The sequence below is a fragment of the Notothenia coriiceps genome, unplaced genomic scaffold, assembly GCF_000735185.1.
Source record: "Notothenia coriiceps isolate Sejong01 unplaced genomic scaffold, NC01 NC01_scaffold00003825, whole genome shotgun sequence".
In the NCBI taxonomy this organism is placed as follows: Eukaryota; Metazoa; Chordata; class Actinopteri; order Perciformes; family Nototheniidae; genus Notothenia; species Notothenia coriiceps.
Window position 1 is genome coordinate 1 of NW_011336526.1, and position 9,825 is coordinate 9,825.

At 44.5% G+C, this 9,825-nt stretch overlaps 2 protein-coding genes across 3 annotated transcripts in view; both read right to left on the minus strand.

The window, feature by feature from the left end:
• Positions 1 to 823: 823 nt before the first annotated feature.
• LOC104941744 (UDP-GlcNAc:betaGal beta-1,3-N-acetylglucosaminyltransferase 9-like) lies at positions 824 to 4,143 on the minus strand. Of its 2 annotated transcripts, none has more exons than XM_010766878.1 (4): positions 3,932 to 4,143; positions 2,389 to 2,718; positions 1,648 to 1,767; positions 824 to 1,285 (listed from the first exon to the last, which is right to left on the minus strand). In XM_010766878.1, the coding sequence occupies exons 2-4, from the start codon at positions 2,503 to 2,505 to the stop codon at positions 839 to 841; spliced, it is 684 nt and encodes a 227-aa protein (XP_010765180.1). In that variant the 5' UTR covers positions 2,506 to 2,718; positions 3,932 to 4,143; the 3' UTR covers positions 824 to 838. The 2 variants fall into 2 exon arrangements, with proteins under 2 accessions (XP_010765180.1, XP_010765181.1); XM_010766879.1 differs by having other exon boundaries at positions 2,389 to 2,761.
• A 1,103-nt stretch (positions 4,144 to 5,246) lies between these two features.
• bbs2 (Bardet-Biedl syndrome 2) overlaps positions 5,247 to 9,825 on the minus strand; it is a 14,538-nt gene continuing 9,959 nt past the window's right edge. The window contains exons 13-18 of the mRNA XM_010766880.1: positions 7,866 to 7,995; positions 7,070 to 7,189; positions 6,723 to 6,860; positions 6,378 to 6,490; positions 6,103 to 6,251; positions 5,247 to 5,905 (exon numbers count right to left, since the gene is read on the minus strand). Coding sequence (XP_010765182.1) covers positions 5,799 to 5,905; positions 6,103 to 6,251; positions 6,378 to 6,490; positions 6,723 to 6,860; positions 7,070 to 7,189; positions 7,866 to 7,995 — 757 coding nt within the window. The 3' untranslated portion in view covers positions 5,247 to 5,798. The remainder of the gene's footprint in view (positions 5,906 to 6,102; positions 6,252 to 6,377; positions 6,491 to 6,722; positions 6,861 to 7,069; positions 7,190 to 7,865; positions 7,996 to 9,825) is intronic.

The following is a 9,825-nucleotide window of genomic DNA, read 5'->3' on the forward strand; positions in this document are numbered from 1 at the left end:
ACACACACACACACACACACACACACACACACACACACACACACACACACACACACACACACACACACACACACACACACACACACACACACACACACACACCTCCTCCCTGGCTGCAGGCTGATAACAGACAGTTGGGATCGCGGTGAAATTCTCTCTGCAGATCCATTGTCACAGCGTTTATCAACCTTTTTCTTACTCAGTATCAAGCCACACTTATTGTTTTTACTTCGGCTGTGAGTTTGGCTGTGTTTCGCTGTGTATCGCTAAACAAGGAAACCACACCTCCACGGAGCTCAGCGCGATTCACAACGTCCCGACCAATCAGAGCACACTGTGCTCACAGGGAGGGTGGGGGCTGGAGCTACTGGAGCTACAACGAGCCGTTAAAGGCAGAGAGTGAACTTCAGTGAATACACATAGTTTACAGAGATGCTGTATGAGAAACCAATGTGAGTTTGGAAAATTGCACAATATAAATATATTCTAGGAGACCTAAACAATGAAATGATGATCAGTGGAAATGGCCATGACATGTCTCCTTTAAACATTTTTCAGCCAAACTGTCAACATCCTCTCCAAAGCAAATAGCCGAGTGATTAAAACCAGGAAAAACACTGAATAAAGTTCACAATTTAAAATCTGTGTTTGTCAGGGGCAGTTCAGGGTACAATAGCATACGAAAGAGCTTTGAGTTGAATTACCAATTATGTTTGCTCATCTTGTTCCTCTGATAACTTTAAGTGTTCCAATGACTTATTGTTGATATGCAATTAAAGAGTTTAGAACATGCAAGTGTATTGTAAAAACATGGCTTGAAACTGGATAAAAAGTTAATTTATGAGAACTTCTGGCAGATAACCACAATGGTGAGGCATGTTAAATACCAGATTTTTCTAGCTTTGACATTTTTGGAACGTTTGGGACAACACCACATTGGATATTTTACCTGACGTTTTTCAAAATCTGCAGGGATAGATTTCACTGCAATCAGCATGTAGAGAGCAGCAGACGACCCTTCACTTCCTTCTTCTTCTTCCTCTGCTCCCCCAACGTGACATTTATCAGGCTGGTCTATGAGCAGTTTAAAGTTTCTGTTGTCCTTTTTTCTCAGATAGCCCTCAAAGTCAAATGGAGGCATCGTGGGCAGGGGCTTGGCAGCTGTCTTAGTCGGCACAGCATTTTTCCGTCGTGCCTTGGATTTCCCCTTAGATTTGACCTGGGGTTTTTGCTTGAGCTGCAGAAGTTTGGATTTGGACTGGGGTTTGCAGGGAGGCAGCTGTGTCTGTGAAGGGTTGGAGGGGATCTGCTAATATTAGCATTATGACTTCTGTTTGTACAGCTTTATCTTTGTGTCCTTCATTATAAAAATGTGTTAGAGCTTTTGCAAGTCAGTCAGATGGACATAAAGGCAAACGTTAATACAAATATACTGTACACACACACATTGAAGCACTCAACATAAGCTATACTAGTATTTACACAGCACATACTGGTGCTTCAACAGACCAACAAATGTCACTCTGTGAGCACAAAGACAATGACGCTGGAAACACTAAACCAAAACAGAAACAATGAGCTAAATATAAAAAAAAGGGTAACCAAACAAGCACATACATTCATCACTTGAATTAAATACGGTCATACCCCTTGAGACTCCTGGCCGACTTTGGCCCCACTGGCGCCCAGCAAGGTCCTGCTGGGACTGGTAGATCCGTGGATTTCCAGCTTCAGCAAAGGCCTGTCCCACTCAGAGGAGAGCACGGCCTGGAGACATGGGGGGGATTTGATTAGACATTCAAATAAATCAAAAATATGAAGGAGAATTATGTAGCGGTAGTCCAGTCAAAGAGATAGTTCATATTGTTTGAAGTGGTGTTGTATGACATTAAATAAAATATAAATAGTAGCTTGAGTGTATGCTACGTTTAAAAGATGTTCACAGCCGTTATCCTTGCTTGCATGAAAGCAACCACACTCCATTGAAATAAACTTTAATTTGACCTTGCAAACTTCTCCACTGCTGCCTCAATCTGTTAGCTTGTTTGTTTGATTATGTAACTTCTGTTTTAATGGAGAGTTCGGATCCACCAAGGTCACCCAACAACACAAACTAACTAACCGAACAGGGCAGTGGTAGATCAACAACTCCCCTGTTCTACTAGGTTTATTAATGAATGCTTTTGTCAACAGAGTCTGGGGGCGACTGTTCCCTGCTGGATACTTAGAATGACACCAATTATTCACTGAGCCTTCTCAAGGAGGCTAAAATATGTTCTGCTGCTGCAGTAGTTTAGTAACTGGACAGGTACTCCTGAATCTGAACTATCCCTTTAAGAATTTGACCAAATCTCCCTTTTCCTATGCTGTGATTGGCTGCTTCCTCACCTGCCGGGCATAGAGCAGCACACAGAACAGCACCAGCAGCAGCATTGTGCACATCACATCTGCCTTCACATGGAGGATCCTCCTCATGGTCACCATCTTCCTCAGCATCTTCTTCATTAACCTGACTTCAGTTAAGTGTTGGACAGGATTCAAGGCATTCAGGCAGTGTGAAGGAGCCGCTGCAGTTCATACTGCTTTGCAGACCGCAGAGCACGCTGAACCGGAGTCAGACTAGATTCTGGTTTGCAGGCTGTTTTCATATCACTCGATGTACGTCCAAACTGTCCAACTCCATCCTCCTCTTCTTAGGTACCAATGGGCAGAGGCATCCTGGACAATAACAACAACAGATTTCCATCATCTTTGATACTCCCTGTTTATAAAGAGGAAATTGTTACCGTCCCATTTGTTTGTTGCCAGGAGGATTATTCAGAAAACCATCTTGTGAAAATGCAATACAAAAATGTGGTTTTCTGGAATATATATTGATTAAGCAGTAAAGGATATAATCTCACAATAATTCAATCGTGGTGAACATAATTGTGAAAAAACTTCACACAAGTGACTTTAATAATTTGTCTAGCTCACAAGGTAGGGATGTGAAAATAGATACCTTTTTTCTAAATGCGGAAATTGTCATGTACGAAAAATCGCACACTTTATTTCTACAAATGAATACATTAGAAATCTGCATTAATCAAACAAAAACCTTTATTAAAAAAGGGGACTGTATCATCTTTAATAACTCGGTTAAGATGGTTGGTTTTTACTGAAAAGGAGTGTCCTACATATTGTGAAATAAAATTGCTTATTTCTGTACAAAATGTTAGACAATTTCAGTACATTCAAGTGATGATTATACGGATGAATCGTCATTCATTATTTTTGGGCCGGGATAATTGTTATATGAAATCTGTATCAAATATATAGCATATTATTTCTGTAAAAACAATAGACACAACCAATCAGGCTCTTTTTCTCAATTTGTTTTGAAAGTGCTTACTTCAGGGTTTTGGTCATTTGGAGGTCATAAGATATCCTGGCATCTTTGTTAAATGAGCTTTTCAACAAGTAACGACATGCTTCCCCCTCACCTCGAATAAGCTACTATTCAGTATTATTTATTTAAAAGGATCCAACATGTCATTGCTTGTTGGTAAATTAATCCCTTTTCTTGTTTCCCATCGATTGATAAACTTTGTTCTGAAGGGGGAGTGTCTCTTATGTAAGTGAGCATGAGGGTACCAACTCTTTCAAAGAACACTGTGTCCCAACAATAACATCCACATCATTTGCAAACATGCCCAAATAACGCCCTGTTATTGATGTGACACAGTATGTATATGTCTGAGGGCAGCAATGTCACAAAAGCGTGACCAACAATAAGCAAAAGTGTAGCAAACTTCTTGCGCAATTTACACAGAAAGTATAATTTCTCGCCAAATACAATGGGCATGTTTTAAAGTATCAACAACTAGCTGGTTTGATTAAAACGCTTTAGTTATTCAATGTTCGCTGACTGATGCAAGTCATTCAAACTTACCAGACGAGACGGAGGAGGTTAAAGTGGTAACATCTGGGCAACACAAATCCACTCTGCGCAGCGACACAAAGAAGATGATGTAAAAAGTCCCGAAGAGAGAAGAGGAGGGAGCTGTTCACATGCTGTCTTCAGGTGTGTGTGTGTGTGTGTGTGTGTGTGTGTGAGGAGGGTAAGAACAGCTACCTGGCGCTGAGCCTGTCTTCTTCAAGAGCTGCTGACTGCTTATGGTTGCCTTCACGTGCTGTTAGACATTGTGACAAACAAGTACTTTGTATTGTTGAGCGGGTATTCTAAGGTAAAAATAAGCTTTTGTCGTATTGGCAATTCACATACAAGGAACTTGGTCTGGTGTAAATGCGCACTGAAAAAATATAAATAATATACTTTTTTTTAATACAATAAAACAAGAACAATCTTTTTTTAAATAGGCTACCTTTTAAAAATATGTAGGCAACAATGCAAGTGTTTAAAATGAAAGAGTTAGGCAGGAAATGCGTAAAGAGTATATACTAGTTTAGATGTATTTGAATTTATGAGTGAGTAGTCAGACGACGGAGCTAACAAGGAGCACCTGAATGCAGCATCTTCATCCTTTTTTTCCTTATCACGTGACTTAAACCAAAGCGAAGCTTCTTCAAGCCAGATGCCAGCACAGCAACTGAGGAGGATTGTGCAGGGGGAAAAAAGCAAGAGGAATAAATAAAAGTGCAGAGTGTGAGTTCATGTTCTGATGAGTCATGTTTTTTTATTCTCCCAGTAGGTCACTAAGACATATATCAAAGCCAGATCCAGAATAATTAATCCGGGAAGTAGTATTGGAGATCATATCATTAAAACTGAGCGTCACTAATTATGTTCAATATTAAACCTCACACAAATGAGTTCCTATATATTTAAATATTTCTACCACCCTAAGCAACATGCAGGAAAGCACACGCGGCAGCAGTAATGGTGATTCATGACTATGTACTGGGTCTTGACTGAACCATCTGTGGCGCCTATAGAAAACAGCTTGTGCGTGAACATGTGTGCATACAATTAGACCTATAGAGAGAAGATACGTTTGGAAAAGTGCATGGCAATAAGTGAACACGCCTGCAGAGTTGTGGCCCTTAGAACCTGCTGGATGTAGGGTGTATACAGCTAAACTGTAAAAAAGAGAATAATAAAAGATATGTAGCATAGCCTACATGGCAGATATATGTCCCACAATTGGAAGTAATCTTTTCCCAATTATATCGTTTTTGCTGATTAACTGTCTAGCACAAATTCTAATAGAGATCACAACGTTTCCAAGAATACAAAAAACATGCAATCTTTTAAAACATAATTAATTTAATAACAATTTCTGCCACAAAAACACACTTACAATCTCTCTCTCTCTCTACAAAAGGTAAACACACAGCATTGGTCCTCTTTGTCAACTATTATTTTAAAATGGGTTTCTTTGGCTACAAACACTCAACAGCTTGGAGCAGAGAGCCTGAGCGTTCGGGGCTCTGTCTGAGAGGAAGCTGCTCTCCAGCTGTGCTCTCTCTAAACATCACTGTGTCAGCTCGCGGCTGATCCAGCATATTTCTACAAACCGTCATGGAAAAACATTTATTTTACAAAAGTGCAGGGTCACCTGGAACTTCTCGAGAACATTCAATGGACATTAGCTAAACTGCTGCCAGGTTGTTGCTTATTCCTAAATCACGGTTAAAGATAGATTAAGGCTACAACAGCGTTCCTTTACATGTGTAGTTCTCATCCCACTAATCTCAGTCCAACCTTGGAATTGATAAAGGTTAACATAATAGCTCTCATCCGTTGTTCTTGTCCTTTCAATCTATTGTCCTTTTCTGCATTCCACTTCCCTTTGCCCTCAGGAGGATGCAGTGCCAGCTCTCATAATCCTAAACAGTGCGTTGACGTTGTTGCTCTTGATGGCGTCTCGACAGGCAGAGATCACTTGGTTCTTGGGCTTACCCACTGGAGAGAAGTAGGAACAGCAGGAAAGATGGATTAATATGAGGAGAACATATATATATATGTGCAAGAAACAACTACTCATATAGAATGCCACACATGATTTTAAGTTTCAAAGCACTGTTAATTATAGAGAGGACACTATTTAGAGGCCTCAATTTGCGGCAGACCCAAATACATAAGAATACACAGTGCCTTACCTCTGAGTCTACCAGCTCGCTGTATGGCCTGGTTGACAGACTTCAGGCAGGCCAACAGTGCATTGTGGTTGTTTGAGCGGATTTTATACTCGTTGATCAGATCTCTGTTTAGATCGTACAGCTCCCTGTAACGCTTCTTCATTGTAATCCTTCAGAGGGCAAAAGTATTTGGAAAAAGAGGGAGAGAAACAATTGCTTGTTAAAAAAAGATTTGATATCAGTATTAACAGTGTATGGTGAAATGCAAATTGTTGATAATAATGCACAATACTCACATCTCACCCATCAGGCGGGCATCCTCTGCCTGCACCAGCATGTTCCTGATGTAGTTAGAATGGTCGGCCATGGTTGCAGTCAATTTCTGGTGGACAGAGTGGAACTCATCCACCTATCAGACAGATATTCAAGCTTCAATAAACAAAAGACCATTTCTCATATGCTCTCTGACTTCTCTTGGCCTTGAGCAGCCTTTTCAACAGGTGTTGTTTAAGTGTGACGATGGATCCTTGGGGTAAAAGTGGAAAGTTCAACATGTTCCCCTCTCTGGTACAGAATAAAGGAATTCTGATTCTGATTCTAAATAAAAGCATTAAAATATTTGAATCTGTTGAAAGTCTGACCTCAGTGAGTGTAGTGCGTAGCTCCTCAAAGTATACAGGGAAGTCTGCTTCTGCCGACAAATCCTCTTTAGCGAGGAAGGAGGCCAGTGACTGGACCAGATCTCCTGCCAGGTCGATGTCATCAGTTCTCAGAGTGATCTGATTGGGCAGTTTGAGATGGATTAATGTCAAATTGTAGCTGATGTTCAATAAGTAATCACATTTTGCTCATGATGTTTCTTCATTTTTGTTTGTTCGGAAATACATTCTAGTACCATTGATTTCATTGGTAATCTTAAAAGGATCAAATCAAACAAGCTCAAATCTGAATGAAGCTAACAGCTAAAGACGTTATTGTGCTTTTGTACCTGTCCATTGCTGGCCATACTGACGGACAACAGTCCCCCTCCTCTTAGAGAACTAAACGTGATGTCAGGACTGTCTACTCCCTCAGGAAGCAAGAAGTTCTGATTCAGCCACATCACCACCTACACACCATACAAGTACACGATGCATATCAACAATAACATAGAATTTAATAGCAAAGGCATATCAGCATGTCATTGCCTTAAACATGCTGTGGGACTGTTCAAAATCATGTTTCTGCTGCATTCCCACCAAAGCAGTTGTTGCTGTGATAATCTTTAGAAGTCACTTTAAGCTCCCAATATAGTACATGTAGATTTTATATTTATATATTTTTTGTCATAGCCTTCTTTTAAATATTTAGCCCTATTCAAAGGCAGCTGAAATCCACTAAATAAAAACAAAGGGACAACTCTGTGCTGAAGCTTGTTGCAGGAAACCGTCAGCTGTTACACAAACTCCTCGATGGTTAGGGGATAACTGGTTTTGTTTCGTTTCTTACCCTCATTCATTGGCCAAACGTTGCCAGCCTTATTCTATTTTGTCAACCTAAAACTGAATGAAAAATTCTGATCGCTGGCTAAAATGATTGGTCACTGCAGAGTGAGGTCTGGCTACGTTTCTCCAAAAGTTTACTATGTTATGTTTTGCTCCAGGCTCATGCGTTTTTTACCCTAACGCTGTAGCTCAAACCTACATTCAAATGAAAGTGAGGATTGGCTGTTGCAATTCCTGGTTTGGTGTGCTGCAGCCTTTTTATTGTCCTCCGTGTTCCTAAAAGACGCTCTGACAGCCTACCCGTTGTGGTCGATCGTTGATGCTGAAGGTGACCCTTCCGCTGGGCTCTGCAGCCGAGGAGTCGACCGTGATGTCATACATGGAGAAACGGGGCAGCTGACGGGTGATTTCAAACACGTGGAATTGAGTACTGGAGAGAGAAAAAAGGCTGTTCTATTTCGTATATGGCTTCGCCCTCTAAGGCTATCGCTATTGGGTAATCCCCCTGCGCCCCCGCGCAGCACTGAAACACTTGTAGTCCACGCCCACCCGCAAGGTGGGCCCCACCCTCGGGCCTCCTTCCGGTATAAATAGGAAGGAGGCCCGGCAATCTGCTCCCTCTTTTTTTCAGCAAACCAGCACAGTTACTGAAGCACAGCAATTGAGAATCATCATGAGCAACAACTGCGTCCGTGATTGTCCCTCATGTGGCTCTGGGTTCATAATGAGTTATTACCTGCAGAGATAAAAGCAGTCTGCGAATCCTGCCGGGGGTCAGAGCACGCGTACGCGGCTCTAAACCAGCAGGTAGCATGCACTCTCCCCTCGGGCGACAGGAAGCGGAGAGCGGACACTCTTGCTGCTGTGGCCGAGGAGGACGATTGGCCCGTCCAGGCTTACGAGCCCGCGGACGGGGCCTCGTGTCCCTGGGGCAGAGTGCCGGGCAGGAAGCCTGGACGGGCCAATCGTCCTCCTCGGCCACAGCAGCAAGAGTGTCCNGGGCGTGAGGCAACCCCAGGTGGGCTTGGACCGAACGGGCTATGCAGGGGCCTCCACACGCTGCGTCTCACTCCGACTCTCATCATGAGGCGTGTACACGCTCAGGGGATGAATGGAGGTGTGTGCAGTGCTGTCCACATGAGGCGTTATAACGGCGCTCATGGGTTTATTATGACCGTGTGTAGGAGGCGTATCTCGGAAAGAGGAATGCCGCGAGCTCTGCAGTTAATTAACCGATAGGTTAAAACCAGCAGGCTTCTGCAGCAAGCCCTGGCGCCGTGGCGCTGTGGGCGCTTCCGCTGGGGGCACTCAGCCTGGAATACTGCTCATTCCCCCGTTCTGGCTTCTCTGTGATGTGCTGTAATGGTCGTCATGGTGACGAGCAACGCCATTGCCCTCGCCGCCGCTGCCCGTGAGGCGAAAGGGCTGCGAGGAAATCTCCACACGCTGCGTTTCACTCCGGCTGTCATCATGAGGCGTGTACACGCTCAGGGGATGAGTGGAGGTGTGTGCAGTGCTGTCCACATGAGGCGTTATACCGGCGCTCATGGGTTATTATGACTGTGTGTACCTCGGACAGGGGAATGCCGCGAGCTCTGCAGGTTTATTAACCGATAGGTTAAAACCAGCAGGCTTCTGCAGGGAGCCCTGCTGTCTACTTAATCAACAGATTAGTGGCAGCCGGCTTAATTACAGGCTCCGCTTCCTCGGACGCTCTCGCGGAGCAGACCAGGAGCGGGGGAGCCTCACTCCCCTTTGACTCGCCGCCGGGAGACCCTGTCTCTGGGGGAGCGGAGACGTGGGACGGAGCCCCTGCAGCCGCCGGGGCGGTTGCTGTGGGCGTCTCCCCGCTTGCGGCCTCCTGTGGCCGGCGTTGACGCCGCGGCTGCTGCGGGCGTTGGTGCCGCTGTGGCAGCTCAGCCGACTGGAGCCAGCTGTACATGCTGGCGAATGCCGTCCACCTGTTCCGCGGCCGTCTTCGTGGAACTGGGGTCCGAACAGCCCGTCCGGGCTGATTGGAGCGTCCAGTAGCACTTTTCTGGCCGTCTCCGTAACAGACGCCGCCGCGCTGTGGTGACGGAGAGGGGGAAAGCATGTTCGGCCGCCAAGCTGGCACCCTGCTCCGACTCTGCTCAATCGTCCTCCTCGGCCACAGCAGCAAGAGTGTCCGCTCTCCGCTTCCTGTCGCCCGAGGGGAGACGAGCGCAGTGCATGCTACCTGCTGGTTTAGAGCCGCGTACGCGTGCTCTGACCCCAGGCA